Genomic DNA, 23,169 nt, shown 5'->3' with positions numbered 1-23,169 from the left:
GACAGCACATTGTGCTTGAAAGTGTGCTGGAGTTGAATGTCGGACTTGTGGACGTAGGTCAGCAACCCATCTGCTGAGAGTCCACATGGCCATGCAGAATCCTGCTGCTGTAGTGGCACCATGAGGTCGAAGGCCATGGGCTCGTGGTCCTGGATGTTCCTGTGAGGGACACTGTCCCAGCAGACAGCAGTCACTGTCAGGTACTAGCACTGCATCTGACCGTGGGCTTGGAGGTGCCAGTGCAACTCCTGTCAGAGACTGTTCCCGTGTTCGGGCCCGGAGACAGTGAACTATCAACTCTACCATGTATGGTTCTAAGCTGTCCAACACACACATGTAGGGCTAGCACTGAGCTTGACTGTGCACATGCACAACTCACACACCACTGTCAAATGCAGGTCACCTACAGACACACACACAGCACCTTTCCATGGTCCATCTTACCTGCTTCCCTTCCTGACTCTCACACATGCCATCAACCATTTGGGTCAACCTAGACCTCATGCACCTCCACACAACACCTTGGGCAAGTAATGATACTTGTGCCACATCCCTGTCATCCTCGCCACTGATGCAAGGAAATTAAGCTGTGTGTCTGATGCACAGGGTGACTATATTAGTTAACATGTACTTCTGTAATGCAGTGCTGTTTTGCCATGCCACTTGTAGTAGTTAATGACAGATACTGTATGCTGGCATTTGTCATGAGTACAACACATACTTTTGTGTACCTTATGTTGTCTGATGATGTAATGGCTCTATAGTTGCACAATGACAAGTGTGTCACGGATCTGTTTCTGTTTCAGGAGTCTGTTGGGATAACCTATGGATGCACAGTGGCAGTAAGGATGGGCTGTCAGCACCTCAGAAATATGTCCTCAGCAAGGTACAAGCACTATAAGTGCATGGCTCTAGTGGTGCATATGTGCATAGGTTCATAGGTTTATACTAGGCTATCTGCCCTAAGGCATTTATAAGCCTAGCCCGAATTTTTGTGGCTTACGCCACACCTTATATGAAAAAATACTATACCCATTAGTTTGTTGTGCCTCTGTCCAGCAGTGACACAGAGATGATTCCCGGAGTAAACCTACGATCTCCCATCCACAGGTCAAGATTTCTCTTGAATAGAGCCAGCGAGGTGCTCTGCCTCACATGGACCGGGACTCTATTCCACAGCATAGGGAGTCTCTGAGTGATAAATCTATCCCTCCAGCATGTCCTATTTATATCCATGCTAAGGTTTAAGTCACTTGCTCTAGTGGTTTTGGTGGATTTGGATATTTTGAGGTGGAGCATGTCCATTAATTCTGGGTTGGACATGGCCTTGTATGTCAGGCACATGTCACCTCTGAGCAGACGGTATGCGACTGAATAGAGCTGGAGTTTCTTCAATCTGGCAGCATATGACAGATTTTGGAGTCCTTTATCCTTTTGGTGAGAAACTTTGGGTCTCTCCAATTGCTGCAGATGTCGGTGAGATACATCCCGAATGGGGCATTGTACTCAATCATTGGTCTGATAAGTGAAGAGTACAGGGAACAATGACCTCACTAGATCTGGATGTGAATCCCTTCATGATCAGGTGGGCAATGTAGAAGGTCTTTCTAACCACTTTAGCAACATGAGTGTCAAAAGAAAGGCCACTGTCAAATTGGGTCCCCAGGTCCCTGATAACCTCTTCTGTGCTTAGTGGATTGCCACCTATATGGTAGCTTGGGGTTACCTTGTTTTTCCCGAAGGGTATGACTATACATTTTTTGGCGTTTAACTTCAAGCCATGGCTCTGGCACCAGCTATCTGTTTCCGTGAGTCCCTTCTGAAGGATGTCCGTGTCCGATGCACTTTCCACTATGGCGCCCAGTTTGCAGTCGTCTGCAAACTTTGTCAGCCAAAGTCCTCCCATGTCGGCCTGTACTTCTGAGAAGTAGATGCCGAACTATAGGGCCAAGGACCGAGCTGTGGGACACCACTTGTGACCGGCTTGGAGTCTGACATAGCGCCAGCAACTCTAACCCTGTGGGTTCTGTCCTTAAGCCAGTTTGCAACCCATCTTGTGACATATGGGTTTACATTTAAGCTGGTAAGTTTTTCTACAATACCCGAGTGGGTATTGTGTCGAAAAGCCTTTGCAAGGTCAAGGTAGGCTGTATGGACTGCCTTTCCTCATCAATGGCCTTGGTGACTGTTTCAAGAAGTCGACCAAGTTCAAAAGGCATGATCTTCCCTTGATGAAGCCAAACTGGGTGGGTCCAATGTCTGCAAGTCCCTATATCTTTGTTTATGAGCTCCATTATGATCCTCTCCATAGCTTTGCAGACTAGACTTGTTAAGCTTATGGGGCGGTAATTACCAGGGTCCGTAGAGGCACCGACTTTGTGGAGTGGGACCACAGTTGCCGTACGCCACTCCTTGGGCACGTATCCTGTGGTAAGGCTGAGATTAAACAGCTGCCTTATGTGTGGGTTTAATTCCTCATTTAGCTCGTTTAGCACACAGCCGGGGACACCATCCGGTCCCATTGATGCTGTGTTTTTAGCTTTAGAGAGAGCAGCTTTCACCTGCGCATTTGAGATGTCTGGGAGGCTACACTCCGCTGGGATAGTTATCTCTCCTTTGGGGGGGAGAGGGGGGTGAAGTTTGCACTGAACCTGTCTGCCAGTATGCATAACAGGCTAACAAGGACAATGGTGGCATTCAGCGTACTTGTGCATCCCTAATCTGTGGGCAGGTCTGCCACCCTTGATAAGTGTCACCAGGGTTTTGTGAACTCCCACATCTACAATCTGTAGTGACAGAGATGACCCATGTACAAATCCTCTGCCAGTACAGACCATTGACCAACACCAGTTATGATTGCCATGTTCTGCATCCCATTTTGTAAGCTACACATGCTGTGTCACAGCAGATGTGTGCTTCACATGCAAGGGAGCCTGTTTCATGTAGGGCATACTGTCTGTGTTACATACCTGTCTCTCCAGCATGTAGTATGTATACCACAGTGATGATGTTGGCGTGTAGAACAGGTGAGACTTATTAGTCCTGTCATGGATACACAGGAGGTACACAGTGGGATCCAACACTTCCTCCTGGAGCTATACACATCCCTGCAAAGCATTTAGGAGACAGACTACACATGTATGGTCGTGACATGGACTCCATAGGACATGTTATCTACACTGTGTATTGGTGTACCATGGAACCTGTGTGTCTGTTACAGTTGTGCGATATTTCTGTGTAGTGACATAGCAAGGGTGCCATTGCACACAATTATACGTGTGATGACTGCCACATTCAGTATAGCAGTGACAGTCTGGGATTTACATCCCAAACCTGTCAGTATAGGTTGTACAACAGTGAATGCATCCCCACATCTTACCAACCAGTGAGAATCAAAGGTTACATTATTCTGTGTCCTTAACTCCATGTGTAATGGCTCAACTGTGTCCGGTGTGCAGGCACTACATTATTTTGCAGGGGTGGATGATTTCTCACAGGATAGTATAGTGCAGTTGTTGGCAGTTAGTCTTTGTCAGTGGCTCAGAGTAGATCTCACTGTGTCTTAGGCCATCCTGTGTAACTGTTGGTCCTGTGTAGGATTCTATGGTGGCTGCCAGTATGCAATCACCTGCTAATGTGCTAAGTCAGAGGTCACTGACAGTGGCTGTGACTGCAGAGAAGGGAATAGGTAGACGGGGTATGCCAATAATGGAGAAGGATGAACTCCTCTGGTGACTGGCATCATTGCAACATAGGTCTCCCAGTGCTATTTTCCTAGAGTATGACTGTCAGACACTTGCCTATCCACCAGCTGACATACCAGTCCACACATGATGTATACAGTTTTCAGCAAGGCCTGCTGGCCTAATATTGTCATACACCTTGTCAGGCCATGGTTGGTGGAGTGAGACATATGTCTGACATCCATTACATAGTGTAACAGTCAGTGGTCTTCGCCTGTTACAGTCAGTAGGCATGATCTGGCCTTGAGCTAGTGTTTGGTCCAGTGTCAGTAGGTGTACGACAGTGTCAGTGCTCGTATCTATGCTAGCTCCTGTCATGGCATTTCAGATGACGTGACTCAGAGATCTGGGGACACTGCTTGGCACTACATGCTAGTTGTCCTCTGTGCAAGTAAGTATTGCAGGTACTTCCAGCATGTTGCAAGAAGAGAGTCATGTGAGGTGTCTGTACAGAGCAAAGACATACATGTTAAAAAAGTGTAATATGTAGACACTGTGTTGCTTAGTCATGCTGCGGCTCACTTGCCCAAAGGATGGTCCAGGTCCTTACCTACGGTGTCCTGCAGCAGTCCTGTGACATCCCCACATGGGGAACCAACATAGTGCATCATGTGTTTACCAATATGGGTGTCCAGTACAGCCCCCCCAATATTAGGTCCTCCCTGGTAGGATCTGGTCACAGATCAGTCTCCTTATAACTACTGGCACCCCCCCTTTGCAGACAATACAGACATGTATGTCAGGGTAGCCATTTATTACCTCCTGTGGGATGGTTGACATAGCGTGGCTGCATCTCCTCTTTCCGATGGGACAGGCAAGTATGCAGAGCTCTACACCCAGGCATTATGTCAGCAGCATTACAACTGCATGAACTCTGCTGTACATGACAGGAGGGACACCAGCTTATCATGACTCGACAAACCTGACTGGTGGACAACTGCCATTAGCAGGCTGTACAATAACAGGTGGACAGTGCTGTGTGACAGTTGGGTGAGGGTGCCCCCCCCTAATATGAAGGCAGTACCTCCACAGCTAAAAGAAGCACATAGTGTTGTGATGTTGTGGAGACATGGTAAGGACAAAAGTAGCCACCCACCCAAAACAGAACCACAGTGCACAATGTAGTTACATGTTTGACCTCAAAGGACAGGCCCAGATTGTTGGCAACCTCATACTTCATGATGCCACATATGATGGAGTCTGAACTCATACCTAACTTGTACACCCACACTGTCTGTGCCAACTGCACTCCCTTGTCACCATCACATGTGACACATGATATTCCTACAACCTGTTCCATAGCTTCCATATTTACAGAGCAGTTCATAACTGGCCTCTCATTGGAAGATATGCATCATGTATTGCACATGCTAACATTCCAGGCTGCATCCCGCATGTGATCTGACAAAGATGACTAACACCATTGGGAAACCCTTGCAGTCATAACAACACTACTGGCTGCACACCAGCTGAGTGGACAAAGGCAACTGTTATACCATTGCACAGAGGTGGTACATCCACTGACCAGCATAACTACACACCTCTTTGTCTTAGTATCCGTATCTGTATGCCTGTAGCGGCGATCATCATGCAGCTGATCAGCACATAGATATGTGTTAGATATGTGACAGAGGGAGCATGACTGTTACATGTGGTGGACATTTGCTAGGCAGTCACCATGGACCTGGGTGAGGGTACATCAGGACATACAACCCCCTAGACAGAGCCAAGCCATCTGACTGTATCCACCACTCAGGCAACATTTACAAAGCACCCACTTAGTCATCCACGATACTGTCATTGTAGTGGTCACTAAGTGGCCCTTTGCTGGCACACGTGCAACATAGGGACATCCGTCTCCAATATCTGATCTGTAAGCAGCAGTGCTCAACAGGGTGCAGTCCTGGGTCCTCTGCTGCTTGTAATCCATTCAACTACAATACACATGACTACTGACTGACTTTGGCTATCAATAGGTTCATAGGTAGGTACTGGGCTATCTGCCCGAAGGCATATATTAGCCCAGCCACGTTGTGCGGTATTCACTGCCCCTTTGGTTAATTCCCTAGGCCCTTGATCTAGCAGCTAGTACCCTTGGCCTGTATCTAGTAGAGCTGTTGGTATGATCCCTGGTGTAGACTTTCTGTTACCCATCCACTCATCAAGGTTCCTCTTGAAGAGTGATAGTGAGGGGCTCTGTCTTATGTAGATCCGGGACCTTGTTCCATAGCAAGGGAAGTCTCTGCGAAGGGAATCTATCCCTTCAGCATGTTCTATTCATTGTTATGCTAAGGTTTATATCCCTAGAGTGTGTAGCTTGAGTAGATTTGGTTTTGCTAAGATGGAGCATGTTCAACAGTTCTGGGTTGGACATGGCTCTGTATGTTAGACAGAGATCGCCTCTGAGAAGGTGGTATGCAACAGAGAAAAGCCTTAGTTTTTTCAGTCGTGCTGCATAGGGCAACTGTTTGAGGCCAGTAATCCTCTTAGTGAGGTACCTCTGTGGTCTCTCCAGCTGCTGGAGATGCCTAGCCAGGTACATTCCAATTGGTGCATTGTACTCAATAATGGGTCTGATGAGGGAAGAGTAGAGCGGCACCACTACATCCTTAGATCTTGATGCATACCCTTTTGTAATCAGATGGGTCACATAGAAGGATTTTCTAACCACATTGAAATGTTGGCTGATACTTGCAAATTGTGAACACTCATAGATTCTCTATGATATGTCACTATCCTGCAAGAGTGTATTGCGAACACATGCCTGTTGACATACTAATGGCCAGAAACCCTTGCAAATATATGTGTAGTATCATTTCCATCAGTTAGACCTGTGTACCTTGTAAGTAGCACATCCATCACAGCATGTGATGTACATACTCAGGGGTGAACGAACACAGACCTGGCCTCACTGGTTTACACCTAATGTGCCTCAGATCACCATGTCCCTACAGTGGTATGGCAGGAAAGATATGGCATAACTGAGGCCACAGTCACCTGTAAGTGACATGCACATAACCTCCAAGTACTCTTCCTTCAGCATGCCAATATCTGGTGTAATGTCCATTTGGTAATGTACCTTTCCGAGCAGTACTGGCAATTGCACACAACACTATGGTCCCTTGCAAGGACACTTCATGTCTTCAGTATGTTTTCAATGGAGATTATCTGCAATGAGTGTCATTGTCACCTATGGTATATAGGCTACTCAGAGGTGATCTGTGCCTTGCATACGGGGCAATGTGTGATGCTGCTTGATTGCATATGTGGACTATCTGTAGGTGTCATAGTAGATGGATAACTCACTGTAAGGACATTAACCTCATATGTGACATTAGTGGTACATGCTTGTGGGAGAGATTTGTCTAGCAAACCTACACACACCCTTGAAACAGAACCCCGCCTAATGGCACATAGAGCACCTCAGTGCACCTCACCACATGCCATCTGTATGATTGGCTGGGCGACCATCATCTCAACACAGGGTGCCTGCCTATGTCCCTCGTGGACTGGGGCAATATGTACTGATCTTGTAACTATGGGTATAAAGATGGCTAAGACTGTGAGGGCTGTATGGCCATTATGTTAGTGAAGTTCAGATATCCTGTGGTTCCACAACATGATGTGAAATACTCTAATAGGCTCACACACAAACATGGCTACAATGAGGCTAGCACCGTTTCCAATCACTGCATACAGGACACACCAAAGCGCACACATAATGCAAGTTGGCTGTATGTAGATGACAACACTAGCCTATGTAATGGTACACACTACATATCACACTAATATACGTGATGCCGCAGCACACCTCATGTCTGCTAGTACTATCAGTTCAGGACATATGCTTGATGACAGCAGGCCTTATTGTGGTCTGTACTTTAGAGGGCCACATCACACATTACCAATAAATTACTGCAGAACCCTACCTATTTCCAAGTTACCATGGTGATCATATTTATGCTATCTGGACATACACACAAACCAAGTAACCTGGAGTGAGATTAGAACCCCTAGCTATCTAGTCTTATTCACTATAGATCACAGTACTTATCACATGCACCATGGCTTAAGTCTGATACTACACTGTCAGCTGGTAGTCTTAAGGTGGATGACATCATTAGGCCTTGTAGAAAAGGGTATAACCATTGTAGGTGGATAGCCCACGAGGGCATGTCAGTTGTTCTGCAGGGGGATGTACACACACACACACACGCTCACCAAGTAGTCTGCAGTGAGGTTAGAACCCCTGCCCTGTCTAGTCTTGTTCATTATAGATCACAGTACTTATCACATGCATCACAGATTGAGTCTGTTTTATATGTGAATGCAGGCACAGTACTTGTGCATTACACAAACTAGGCTTATGTTGAACAGCATCTGTGGCCTGCAGAGCGATATTGTTTTGTACTGTTTATCTGCATCTAGTGTCCTAGCAGTGGGATAACTGTTATTATCCTAGCTATGTGTGTACAGCTACCAGTATGGCCATATGTGGCTGCTTGCAGTTAGATAGGCAAACCTGTTGGCAGGAACAACGTGCCCTGTCCACGTGTGCATTGACAACATTATACTTTACACCACCTGCTCATTTACGTCTCTCTAAGCGGTGACATCCAGCAGGCACAGGGGTCTCTAGGTAAGTTGATTATGTACTGTTGCACCCTTAGTTTGGATCCTTTGAGCAACAATACGGATGTGTGATAGTGCAGATTTACTCACCATTATTAGGGTATGTAGGACAGTACAGGCATCCACACGGTTGTACATAATTTTTTCGATCGCAACTTGTGAGATTTACATTTGTGCGAAAGTGCCAATTCGCACTAAGTAAATACGAATGCCACAATGTCGAACCTTGCAATAGCAAATGCAGTACAGCATTCGCTGTTGTAAGCTTCGACACTGTGGTGCAGATCGCACTATAGTGAGGATTGGGAAATGTACCCTTTTCCTCACTGTAGTGTGATCTCAGTGTGCGTATATATAAGTGGGGGTATGTGTGTGGGGGGGATGCAGGGGGACTTGCCCCCTGCAAAAACGTTCTTTACTGTGCAATGGATGGTATTGCTGTTATCGGAAGTGTGGTGACTGTTCAAAAATGTCAAATTCGACATTTGCAGTCACTACATTTCAAGTTTTTTTGCGTTCAGTATTTTAAATTTTGCGGTTTACATTCGGCATTATAGCGATTCGTCGTTGTTCATTACTGTGATATGATAGTAAACCCATCCACACACACATTTATGTAATTAACAGGGATGTATGTATAAAGGTAGCTGTGTCTGTGTATAATATGTATATGTGTCATGTAGATGTATGGGAAGAGTCTATGTATCATTGTGATATATATAGCGCTATATATATATATATATATATATATATATATATATGTTTGACACTACATAGTGATAGATATACTATGTATGTAACAGAAAGATAGTGACAGATGGACATGTATACGTATATGTCTGTATGTATAGACATATCTATACAAAACAGGTCATTACTGGGCAACAGAATTGCACTCATTTTAACTAGGTGTGTGGGCATGCCCAGTGTGACTGTCAGTATTTATAAAGTGACTGCAGGCCACACCTACCTGTACGCCAGTCTGGGATTTTTGTGTGTTATAGACTATACCTCTCAACTGTCCAGAGTTTTCCAGAATGTCCTGAGTTTTGGCTCATATTTTTGGTCTGTCCCTCATAACATTTGTGGTTTTCTGGCAAATCACTTGGATGTACTGAGGATTGAAGTCACTAAATAATGACATACATTTGGGTTTCTGACTTAAAATCCTTCAGAAAAATGTCTGTTGAAGCAACGTCTGTTACTTTAGCAACTTTTTAAGTTTATGAGAGCAATACTTAAAATATGCCCCTATTTGTGGGCCTTTGTCCCCCTATTTTGTCTGCCTTTGTCCAGATTCCTTGCACTATGAGCTTGAGAGGTATGTTAACAGAAATTGACATATGTCCCTGTTTCTGCAGTACTGCACTTCACTCAAAATGTCCACGGCATTCCCCAGCTGTCTGCTGTACTTAATATGTGACTGAGGTTCATAATGTTACACTACACACAGAATGACAGTATGTGAAAACACGTGCAAAAGATATGAATACTTCCAGATTAGAGCCATCGACACCATCACCCATGCTAACTTCCCTAATCCACTGAGCCACACAGGTTGATAGAGAGGAGTCATTTGTCACACATTCAGTAGCATAAATATGTACATTATTTCTGCTTCACATGAGACATAAGTGTGTGTTAGAGTACTATATTACAGCCCTGAGATTGGCTGGTCTATACCATTACTGACTTACTGTTAATGCAGTTATATGGGAACACTGCTGTGTTGGGGGTGGTGGAACAACAGCACATGATCTGCTGGGATAGACAGTAGTCCAAATATCATGTGACTCCACTGTTTAACAACCCCCTTGACTGATGTAGTGAATATTCCAACCATGAAGCTTAGTGATTATTAGGGGACACATGCTGTTGGACTGCATATCTATAGTCCCATGTTGATGTTACAACTGTCCAAATAGCCCACTATATTTTCTTGCATAAATGCAACAGATCCATATGTACAGTATCATATTATATTAATCCTGACAAGTAGTGTGTAGGTTAGAGACCTACCATGCAAATGCAGCAAGTTTACAGAACTGTAGTTCAGGGCTGACTTTATGTGATGCAAGCAGTACACAGCCAATACATGGATAGGTACGGTTATGTGGGTTGCCTGGCATCAAAAATTTTACTATATGTATGTGAGTAGGAGGAAGGTGTCAATCCCTAGGGCCCTAGGTTGTCAGGGAATGTGCTATGCTTTGTCTCTTAGTCAAAGCCAGGGCATACTGGGCACACCTACTTCTGCCTACAGAGACATCATCAGGGGGTTCCTCCTTCGAGTCCTCCTGTGAGTGTGGCTGTGGTGACGTAGGCAGTGGTGGGGGGGCTGTGTATCCCTTCCCTTTGCCGATCCTGCTGCAGATGTTTCTGAAGAATCATATTGTGTAGCATGGCACATACTGTGAATATATGTGCACATGTGGCTGGAGTGTACTGCTGGGCTCCACCATATATACTTAGGCACCGGAACAGGGACTTCAGAAGCCCAAACATGTACTCTATGATGTGCCTAGTTTGTGTGTGTGCCTCATTATGGCGTTCTTCCATGAGTGTGTGTGCATTTCTGATGGGTTTCATCCAAGGTTCCGGTATGTATCCAGCATCCCCCAGTAAATGACCATGTGGAATGTCCCCCCTAGCAAACATCTGGTGCATCTGTGATGTGTACCAGATATGGGAGTCATGATAACTGCCAGGGCTGCCAGCGCACACATTCATGATAATGCCCTAGGCATTGCACACGACCTGGCAGTTGATGGAGTGGTACCCTTGAGGTTGATGTAGATTCTACCCTCCTCACCGGGTGGTGACTTGATGTGTACATGAGTGCATTCTATGGCACCCAGTACCTCAGGGTAGTGTGCTACACAGTAGAAGTGTTGCATATTGCTGGCCCTCTCCTCATGAGTGAGATGAAAAGAAATGTGCTCATTGACGTGGTATCATGGCATTCAGGAACTGGTGAAGTACTCTGGATGCTGATGCCTGTGAGACCCCCCACCTTGTCCCCAGTTGGTCTTTGGAAGGTTCCTGTAGCTAGTATCCTAAGGGTAACACATACCTTTGTTTCCACTGAGATGGGTTTTCCTCTGTTGACTCTGGGTCTGAGTTGAGGGTGGCAGAGCTCACTGAGTTCTTGCAGTATGTCCCTTTCCACCTTGTAGTGCTTTGCAATCTTCAGCTCATGTAGATCCTGAAAGGTTACCCTTGACCTGAACACTCTTCTCCTTCTCTGCGTAGGCCTATTGTCAGCAGCAGCACCAATGCCTTCAGCATCTAGCACATCCAGATGTAGCAGACCTGCAGCAGTTCCTAACATTCTTTCAGTTAAAATTCCCATGTCTGTACTCCAATGGTGCAGAATATGGGGGGAAATCAGACTGTAGGATGTATGCATACTTTATAGTGCTCTGCTGTAGGTGCTGACTTTGTGAGTGGCTACCTATGATGCATTGCACCTGCCTAGTATATCTTTAACATAATTTAATGTCCCTAGTTTGTTAAATAGTGGTCAAAACTAATTAATATGCCATTGGCTTTTAGATACACTCAGCAAACACGTGTCCTGTAGGGGAATAAAGCTTAGGAGTCAGTGTACACATCCCCCTGAAAGACATGCTCAGCACTGTGGCGCACCATGCGAACACATTGAAACACGCACCCCTGAACTTAAAGCTTAGAAGTTAGTGCACACATCCTCCTAAAAGCACGTGCTCATCATGGTGGCATGCCCTGCAAACAGCTGCAGCTAAACTGAAATAAGCTTAGAAGTCATTGGACACAATGATGTTGGCTACCTTTTCTGTAAACACCAACACAGTTCTCTGCCTATACGGAGGGGATATGCGGACACGATTACCCCTTTATGCTATTCAGTAACTCCACCTCATTTGCATAGGGATCCATGCTCACAGCCTGGAAACTACACACCTGAAAGCCCTACCATATTAGCAACAGCACCAATGCACCATTGCAGATGCTCCATGCAGGATCTTGTAATACATTTCTGTCACACAATTTTTTTCCATTTTTTTTTTTTTAATCATGTTTGTGCACAGCGGTGCACCGTGCAAACATGCCCGGATTATTAAAAAAAATAAATGTAATTTAACTTATTTCCTTTAATTTTTCAGACACACAGAGGATAGTTTTGCTCATATGTGTATGTGGTATGCCATTTCTGTCTACATTTTTACAGCCCCTTTTGTTTGTCTACATTCCTGTAGAAGGAACTTTTCCATGTACACTAAGGACACTGACGTGGGGTCTGCAGAGCTGCCTATCTGCTTGCTGGATAGCTCTTCCACCTCATTTGCATGAGATTCACCTGTTTATGCGGTGATTTGTTTACCACGGAACTTCCCGTGTTGGCACGTGCATGTGCACCGCCTAGCAGTGTTTAATGAATCTAAAACCTGCTTATTTTCATGTAAGCATCATGGCACAATGCCTACACCATAAAAAAGACTGTGTAGGCTTTATTAAATTTCCCTACGATCTTTAATATTGTTAATTGAACTAATGTTTTGACTAATGGAAGTGTAATATTTATTGTACTCACAATATTATAGGCATCATGTAGTATTGCTTCATTAAGTGAAATTAATTCAGTGGATGATAAACTAGTTACCACTGAATTTTTATATATTTGTAGAATACTTTTTTGTTTGAAGAATTATTCATTTTTCATAGGTAACCTTAGCTAGCTTTATTTCAGAGTTTAGTTTTCTGCAGATTCTGTTAATATTTTTTTCTTGTTATATATTTTGGAAATTTCTTAAAAAAATGTATTTCCTATTTTTCTTTCTATTTAACTTCATAATAGTCCTTACTCCATCATGTAGGAAAATTAATTTGAAGCATAAAAATTCATTTACAGCATGTTTTTCAATATGGAATATACCCATGTTTATGTTCTTTTAAATATAATCAATTTTCCCATCAGTGTTATGACTCTGAGAAGACAATATACAATAGTCAGTCTGACCCATGACTTCTGTTTTATTGCAAGAGAATTTTTTTTTTATGTTTAGGTCTATATAGAAGGATATTGAGTTGTGATTAGGTAGACCTAAAGGGCATGAAACCACTAAACTACATAAGTTTGGGACAATATTAGTTGCTACTATATCAAGAATGCTATCCCGTGTGTGTTAGTAAAGACCATTTTGGGTTAGCCCATAACAAGATAATATTTACAAATTCTTTCTCAAAATTTGAATTGGTAAACATTGTATTCCAGATATTTTTTTTTATTTTATTTTATTTTACATTTGTTAATCAGGAGTGTCTGACTGAGTCGAAAAGGCCTGTTTTCAGCAGAGGCCCAGGGAGAAAAGCTCCACATAGAAAAATTACAGATACATTTAGATATTTAGACATGATCAGTATACAAACAAATTACAATAGACATTTTTTACAGTGATATGCAGCACATTAACAGTTACAGTGGAGAGAACAAACAAGAAAATATTAATTTAAAAATAAAGGTAATTAATAGATTTGTGGTGTACAGCTGAAATTTGGAACATAGGTAGAATACATACATAGTACACAGGTACAGTAGACACATTGTACATTAGCCAGTGTTTGTGAGTAAGAGTGAAAACTATTATCAAGTACTCTAGGTTTAGTATCTGTACCTTATCCGCTTTCACTATCCTGGGAAGCAGTCATGGCACTGCCAACTTTGCTTGAGATGTTGCCTAATAAGGTTTTTAAAGGAGGCTTTGGACGATGTGTTTCGTATGCTAGTGGGGAGAGAGTTCCATTTTTTAGCCGCTGAACTACTGTATAGTGTGTCTGCAAAGCTATTGTAGCTGTTGTTGACTTCTAGTAGTAGTTTGCTTGATGACCTAAGAGGCCTTTTGGATGAGTGATATTGTACTAGGTTTTTGAGGGCAGGACACTTATTGGGGAGGTAATAGATGGAATGACAGAGGCAGAGCTGATTGTAGGTTAGGAGGTTGGGCAGTTCAAGCCAGTGGAGCTGTCTCAAAGCAGTACAGTGATGAGTTCTATATGAACAATTTGCAGCAAAGCGGGCAATTCTGTTATATCAGGCTTCCATTTTGCTTATTTCAGTTTTGGTGAGATTAGCCAGAATGGGAAATGCATAGAGTAGGGTGGATAGAAGTTGGGAGCGAGCAATGGCTGATCTTGTGTTGTTGGCAAGAAATGGTTTTATACGGTAGAGTGATCCCAATTTGGCATGTACTTTTTTAATAGTTAAGGTGAGATGACTATCAAATTTTAGGTGGGAGTCTATGGTTATTCCCAATAGCTTAGCCTGTGCCACTGGAGTGACTGGAATAGCATTTGTGGAATAGCTAGTGAATTGACTGTTATCAGTGTTTTTGTTAGAACTGGTTATAATCATAAGCTGAGTTTTCTTTGGATTGAGGATAAGTTGGGCTTTGGTAAGGTAGTTTTCAATGTCAGAGAATGCTAGTTGAGTTGTTTGCAGGAGGGTGGGAATGTTTTGTACAGCACAGATTAAGGTAGTATCATCTGCATACTGAATGATAGATGCATGCTGTGTGGAGGTATGGAGGTTGTTTGTGAAGACTGAACAGTAGTGGTCCTAAGATAGAACCCTGTGGGACTCCTATAGTTATGGGCAGCTGAGGAGATAGAGAATTTTCCCATTTCACAGCTTGGTACCTGTCAGTTAAGTAGCTATGGAACCAGGTAAGAGTAGAATTTGATAGGTGATATTGGTTTAGTTTGTTTAACAGGATCTGGTGCGAGACTGTGTCAAATGCTTTGGACATATCCAAAAAAAAAAAAGAGTTGACAACTGCAGGTCTTTGTTTTTTAGATGGTTTACTGTGTCTGTGAAGCAGAGGAGGGCTGTAGTGGTACTATGGGCAGATCTGAAACCATATTGAGTAGGTGACAAGATGTTGCTGTCTTGGAGATATTTTATCACCTGGGTATGGATACATTTTTCTAGTATTTTGGCCAGAGGGGAGAGTAAAGCAATGGGTGTGTAGTTATTAAGTTCAGTGGAGGTCCCGCCTTTATGTATGGGTGTAACATAGGATATTTTCTAATGCTGAGGTAATTAATATCACACATTAATACAAGATTTTTCCTGTTATCAAGACATTGGTCTAAATTTAACAGATATTCCCAGTGATCCATGATAGACATACTTGGGGTATGTTAACTTAGAACTGTATGTATAATATTTTTCTGATCTTTGTCTGAAACTTGAAAAACAATTATTTCGAATGAGATGCCATTTTAACAAGACAAGATGGAATGATTGTATGTATCTATAGTTTCTTTAAATGTTAAGTTGTAGAATTAAAAGATTCAGTTATGGCAAATGTTAAGTTGTAGAATTAAAAGTTTCAGCTATGGAGACAATGTGTTGTGATGCTAAATTATGTATTTCTTTGTATCTTTTTTAGGATTTTGCTAGCCACACAGAAGGCACCATACCAGTTTGTGTAACCCATCACTAGCAAACAACAACCTCCAATTGTAAATTCACTTCTCCCAGTTTGTAATTAATTTTATGTTATAAACCAGTGTCAGCTGTCGCAACCAGTTGTTAAGTTTGTATATTATAGTAAATATATAGTCAGACCATGAAATTGATGGTATTAATTCACTTTTAAAACATACTCTACATTTATACTTTCCAAATGCCCAGTAATATGAAGAATAGCTTTCTTCATATGGTTACAGTGAGTTTTTCTCAGGTCTTTTGTACCTACATGAAAACAAGTATCTCATAACTTGGTGTAACTGACAGCAGTGTAGGAAAAGGGTAAGGTAAGTTCATGGCCTTTGTTATAAGTTTTGCTAGCAACAGTAGGCTCATTGTGAATAGTTGAACTATTCAAAGTTTTTATTTTTTTTCCTTTTTATGACATGTCTAAATCATACCTTTCCTGTGTAAACCCTTGCAGGCATATGTCTCCTTTCAAGAGCGGCCTGGATGCATCATCTGATTAAGCTGCTTGTACAGAGTCACAGAGTAGGCAAATGAAGTCTCAGGGAATCAAACTCTAAGTGACAGGGTAAAGGTCATTAGCAGGTCATACTGTTAATTGTGTCACTAAACTGTCAGATGTGGATGTGATGCTAGACTATTTTCTGATAGCCCAAATTTTATTTTTTATGAAGAGCAATTAATTTTTCATCTTGAGCTGTTTTGTCAGGCACAGTGAAGGACCTCCTTTAGGTAAAAAAAAACAACATTATTGTGGCTTGTAATGTATTTTCTGCATGCTTGATTTTTTTTCATAGAATTCTGTTGTTCTGGCTTAATAGCATTTGCCTAGGGTCAGACAGAATAAACATATCAGTCTTTGAGTTACTAAATGCCAAAAACAAATTTTATACAAGTAACAGCTGGTAATTTGTTTTGTGATTGGATTTATTACTGCTCTATTTCACTTTATTTTTAAAGCAAGAAGAACGAATGTACATAGTTAGCAGTCCTCCTCCAGACATACCAGGATCCTTATATTCGGTGAGCTCCATCATCACTCGGGCTGCAAGGTACTTTCACTTCATGAATTCTTTCGTAACTGCAGATAGTACATTGACCATGCTGTAAAGGAGATGAACATACTTTTTTTAAAGTGGATTATTGTTCTGTTGTGTTTATTATTTTTATTTATTTATTTGCATTTGTTTACCGGGAGGTCAGCTTGGCCAGGGTGAGCCCATTTTCACTATAGGCTGACGGAGGAAAGTTTCAAAAGCAAACATGATAAAGCTACAGAATCAAAATGCAGAAATCAAGCAGCATTGGTACAGAACACTACATTACAGAATAGGTGATACAATAAAATAGGACTAGTTATTCAGATGTTAGATTTTAAGTATGCAAGCCAAACATGAATGCAATTGATTACATGGGATAATAGGGAATGAGTGAACAATACAGTACTGAAATTTTGCAGTAGAGAGGGAAAGGTGGACAGCAGCAGATTAAAGATTCTGAGAGTAAGGTATAGCCTTAGAGCTATTGCTATATAGGCATCAAGACTGAATAGAAGATGCTGTATGTACTGAAACTGATGTAGTAGATTGGGTGGCTGGGTGGCACATGTTGGACTTAGTAATGTGGAAACACTGAATGTATATATGAGGAGTCTGAGCCGTAAGTGAGATGGGGAGGAAACGTAGGAAGGCTAGGAATATTGGGTTTTTTTTTGTAGTCAGTACTGTTACATGTACATAGCCAATGGGAAAACAGGTGTTGTAAAAGTGAAGTCTTAAAGCATTTAGGGTTGCTAGTAGACCCAATTGAAGAAGGGAGAGCATTCCACAGTTTTGCTATAGCATATGGGTAACACATGTGACCAGTGGAAAGGTTAGCTTTTGCTACATTAAGCAGTATCTGATCGCAGAGATCTATTTGAATGATAGATGGTAAACAGAGAGGAGAGGGCAGGACAACTAGAAGGCTTATAGATTAGCTTATGAGCTGTGGTTAGTTGCAGGTATGTTAGATGTTGTTGGGGAAGTTCTAGCCAGTTTAGATGTTAGAGTGATACGCAGTTGTGGGAGGAGTGTTTGGTGCTGGTTGCAAATTTTGCAATTTTTGTTGTAGCATGAGTCCAGTTTGGATGTAGGAGAGGATTGTATATTAGTAAAGTTAGTTTTGTTTAAACATTTGCCACAAGAGCTGATAACATTAAAAAAATGCTATTTTAATTTGCAGATGTGTATATTTTTCTGATGTCACTAAAGTGCTTTTAAGTGTCATATGAACACTGCTTTAGTAGAAAACAGATGTTCTTTTTTTCTTCCCACTCTGTGTACTTTGCTGTTGCTTTGTTTTTTCACAGTTACATGTACAGTATGTTCATATATGTTATCTTTTTCATTCTTTCTCAACAAATGGGTTTCAGATACGATCCTTTGATTCGACTCATATGTATACTTTGGACTTTGGATCCAACTCTTGAGCTCGTCCCTCTATCCATAATGCCCTAGTCCATACCCAATACCCCAGGTCTCGTTTGTCGCCATCATGCTGAGATGCAAGGTCCTTCTCTCCAGTGATTGTATTAATGATTTGTAAGTGATTTTTGTACTCTTTGCCTGATATTTCCTTTCTCTTGTTTCTCAACCTCCCTCTTAGTTTTTCGATACAGTGTCAGTTTTTTTACTATTTTTATATAGCATTTTCCTTATTTTTTACCATAGTTGGTATTCTCTATCTTAACCTCTAACACTGGGTAATTCTTGATTACCATTGTTGATAATTCTTTCCTGCTTCTTCTAACCTTTTTTTTTCTAACTTAAAAAAAAATCTTTCCTCTCTTTAGTTGTTTTTCTTGGCTAAGTCCTTTTTTTTCCGGTAGGACTGTCAATCATTGCTCTCCTGTCATGGCTGGCAAGTCTACAGGATTAAAAAAATGTACTTGTTGTGGACATAAAATCTCTAACTCAGATGCCCACTAGGAGTGCATTTACTGTGTTGGAGCTGCTTATCTGGATACTAATTGCAGTGTTTGTGCAGCATTCAGTTCCAGAGCATTGGCTGACAGACATAGCAAACCTATTTTAAAAGAAATCCTTCCTCCTGCTTCAACACCTCCTTTTGGGGCTCAACCCCCCCCCCCTGGCAAAACTACTAAATCTGCTCCCTCAGAAAATGCTCTCCATTAAGTTGCATAGAACTTCATTGGGTCTGCCAGCAAACTTTTTGAAATCTTCAGATCTGACTTCCTTGAAATCTTCGGATCTGACTTCCTTTGACCCAAAGGATTGATCTTCGCATCTGAAATCGTCTGATCACAGAGCTTCAGATCCAGTCATAATATCAGCCATTCCTGCTGCTTAGGTCTTGGATTCTAGGCTATCAGATCTGAAACCTGGCACTTAGCACAGCCAAAGAACTCGTTCCTTGGAATTCTTCCTGGATCCGATCACTCCTACTCTGCTCTCCACCATCGTGCAAACTCACAAAAAGCATTCCAGGCCCCAGTCAACCACATCCTCCAGGTCCAACAGAAGTCTGTTAGAAGTGGATGTGGATAGGATGATGCAAAAATTTCTCAGAGCTCAGATCCAGATGGGGGTAATACCTGCTCCATCCCCTATTGGATCCGTGAGTCTTCCGACCACCACTCACAGAATACTGTCTCCTTCTCTGATCCACCCTTCAGTTTCAGAGCCCCGGGATCCGACAGCCCAAACAGGTCCAAAGTCGGATTGGAAAAAATAATTTCTTCGACTCTTGATAGGCATCCCTGACAAGTTCTGATCCTATACCTTCTGAGTGGAATGGTCCTGGATCTGAAGTGTTGCCGTTGGGTCTGTGTGGCTGGGATTTACTCTGTTATCGGATCCATCCTTGCCCCTTGGAGCATCAGCGCTCGACAGCTCGGCCCAGTTCCATCCTCGAGGCACAGATCTGGTAGGAGTTGTGATTTACCTGTACTGGAAGTCTCAGTTCCGGTGCAGGTGGCCACAGCTTCTCTGGGCCCATTTGCCTTTGAAATGGTGGAAAGGGCTTTTTCTCGTCTTAGAAAACCGGTCTCTTATCCTGTGATCCACTGCCTATTCCCTCCTTGGTTCCGATCTCTGAGTCGGTCAAGCCTATTCATCAGGGACAGCCAGTTCCAGGTAGCTTCCATTCAGTTCTTCTAGAGGTACTTTCCCTCTCTTTAGATACCTCCTGTGATGACTGCACTTAAACCTGGGGCAGTAACTAAGGAGCCTCAGTCCTCACCACTGTCTCCAGTAAGGGAGCATCACTGAAAGCAGAGATAGAAATAGACAATTTCCTCTAAGAGTACACTGGGAACAGGTTCCAAACCTTGGACTGGACTATATGCTTCACTCCAGGTCCCACAATGAGTCTTCACACTAACCATTGCAGAGCACTGTGTCCAAGTTCTAGGTATTTGACTCGCTCTTAAATATTTGATATTCACACATGCAAACACTTAGGAAGGACTGGCACAGATTTATCTGCTGTGTCTTCTTTCCCAAATTACAAGGTAATGGCTGCAACCAGTCAAATACCACACTACCATTCAATGTAGATGTACCTCCCTGGACTACATGAAAAGAGACATGGAGAAGCTCTCGGATTATGTAGCCCAGGTGGGTATGACCCTAGCCCTGAGCCGCATCCTTCCATCACCCAGAATGATACCACAGTACAAGCAGAAAATTATTGATTTCAACAATTGGCTAAGTTTCTGGTGTAATTCTAAGGGGATCCAGTATCTGTCTCCCTGGGATGACATGATTGACAGACATCGATGCTTTGCCAGAGATGGCCTGCATCTGTCACCCCTGGGCTTCCAGATACTTGCCAAAGTGCTTGCCACCCCTATAGTGCCTTTTTTAGGTGGTATTTCAAAGACCAAATTACCACCATAACAGCTACAAACAAATGCAATTTGAAGGTCATGCTGTTCAATGCTAGAAATCTAAATCTCAAAATGCACTCGCTCAAAGTACTCCTTAAAATGGAGAACATCGACATTTGTGCTGTAACAGAGACCTGGTTAAAGGCAGCAGAAAGCACCCCTGCACTACCAGGCTGCAACTCATTCCACACCTTTCAGCCCTAGAACTTGGACTGAAGCTCCAAAGGTGGTGGTGTTTCCATTTTCATAAAGAATGCGCACACCTCCAGACTGGTAGCCCAATATAACGCATCTGAGATACGTCAGGTGCAGCTAAGATTGGGTTAGACAGTGATTCAGGTCGTAGCCTGCTATAGGTCCCTAACCTTGTCCCAAGATTCACACTCCACATTCCTAAGCACCCTGGAGAATATTAGGGTCAAACCTAACATTCTCATACTGGGTGACTTCAACTACCCCTCCATTAACTGGGAAAACTACTCATGTGCCAATACACTTGCCCAACGCTTTCTGGAATTCATTAATTCCAATGCCCTGGAGCAGCTCGTTCTTATCCCCACTAGAGGTAGCAACATCCTTGACCTTGTCATTACTAACATGGGCGACCATTGCTCTACACCAGTAGTCAACCTCCTCCCAGGTTAGATCCGATCACAAACTAATCACCTTGGAAATCCACATCCCGCCCCCCCCCCCCCCCGACAAAGGTAACCACCATGAAAAACTTCTCCAAAGCTAACTTTGGGTTCCTAAAAACAGAGGTGGCTAACTTCACGGCACCCATGCAAATGGAGAATAGTTGCATGACCACCAAATCAAACACCAATGCACTGTATGAATACATGCACAAATGTATGGATCTCGCCATACCCGATAGAACTAAGATGCTCTCCTCAAAAAAAAAAAAGGGAAGCCAATCTGGTGGTCGCTTGTGTGATGCCCGTGCCCTGACCCAGCAATTAAGGAGCCTCAATCCTCACCGCTAACACCAGTGAGGGGCGTCTCATATAGGAGGAAAGGATAACAAATACCCACAGTAAAGTGCAATTTCCCCTAAGAGCACACTGAGATCACAGTCAGTCCGGGGCTGGTTGCTCCCTTGCTCATTAGGTCCCCAATAAGACTCCACACTGGCACAGCTATAGGGTCCAGATCTCAGCCAGCTGGACAAGCTAAAATCTCCAGCACCCTCTCTGTCCACCCAGTGCTTTGTGTCCCTGCCGAAGTAGCTGACACACGCACACACTTTGAGATAAGAGTTTATACAGCCATACAGACACTTCTGGGGAAGGCTGGCACAGGTTTTCCAGCTGTGCCCCTTTTACCCAGACTATACGGTAGAAATCATTGCCACCACCCAGCTAATATTTATCAGCTACTCAAAGGCCCTTAAAAGGGTGTCCAATTATTACTGTGTAATATTATTATCCAATTGGTAGTATAAACAGTCAGGGCTTATTAGAGTGACTTTGTACAGGATCCCAATATACATGCAATGTACTCTTAGAGCTTAACGTATCTCTACACAAAACAGCCACAGTTGAAAGGTTTTAAAATATTTAATGAATAATAAAAACACAAGACAATACTTCTTATTACACAGTGCTAGTCAAGAGTTCAGAGATCACAGAGAAATACTTAAAATATTTCAGTAGTACAGTTCTGACATCACAGAAAAACACTTAGTCTAATCTTTCTAGCTATTTCTAAGAGAAAACACAAGTCTAAAATAACTTGCATATAGAACACAGGCAGAGTGCTGATGAGTTGGATGGTCAAGAGAAAAATGCATAAAGCTCTCTGATTCTCTCTGTTTTTAAAATCACATTCCTGGTTCCCATTACATAATTCTTCACACTTCCCTGGGTCCTCAGACTAACAGAAACTACATTTACATTCTTAACATCTCCTTGTGTTATCTTGCAGCTGGTCAGGAAGCAGAGCAATAAAAATACATTTGCATGTTTAAATCTAGCAATTTAACTCTTGGTTAAAACAGTAGAAAGAATGTCTTCACCTAGACAGTCTGGAGACGACTTTAGATCAAACGGTCACAACATGCTTTACTTGGTCAGCAATGCACTGTAGTTACATTTTTGTAAAAGCATTTTTTCCATTTAAGACAACAAGCATGTGGTTTACATTAATATTTACAGATGAGAGAATTATCTATAAAATTGCTGCCCCAGGTGGGTGCACCCTGGTTTCCCAGTGAACATGTCCCCAAATTCCTGCAACACTGCTCGGATTTCTCGATCCTGGGTAGGAGATAGCTGCTATTACATTGCTACCCCTTCCACTAAGGTGTCAGCCCGAGCCTCACTGAGGATATCAGTCCGCAGATCTCCCTCAGACTCCTCTTGCAATCCACTGCAAATGCTCAGCACAAGGGCCTCCATATCATGGTAAGGTTTCATCATGTTAAC

The 23,169-nt window shown here is 42.7% G+C and overlaps 1 protein-coding gene across 2 annotated transcripts in view; it reads left to right on the top strand.

Annotated features, from left to right (window-relative positions):
- The window catches only part of CCHR1.PART1H5orf34 (chromosome chr1.part1 C5orf34 homolog), a 1,113,566-nt gene that overhangs the window by 448,580 nt on the left and 641,817 nt on the right, over positions 1-23,169 (top strand). For both annotated transcript variants that reach the window (XM_044076898.1, XM_044076888.1), the window contains exon 6: positions 16,813-16,904. In XM_044076898.1, the coding sequence (XP_043932833.1) occupies positions 16,813-16,904 (92 nt within the window). The remainder of the gene's footprint in view (positions 1-16,812; positions 16,905-23,169) is intronic.

Source organism: Protopterus annectens, chromosome 1.part1 (assembly GCF_019279795.1).
Source record: "Protopterus annectens isolate FY-2018-M chromosome 1.part1, PAN1.0, whole genome shotgun sequence".
In the NCBI taxonomy this organism is placed as follows: domain Eukaryota; kingdom Metazoa; phylum Chordata; order Ceratodontiformes; family Protopteridae; genus Protopterus; species Protopterus annectens.
This window is presented reverse-complemented; position numbering and strand designations above follow the sequence as displayed.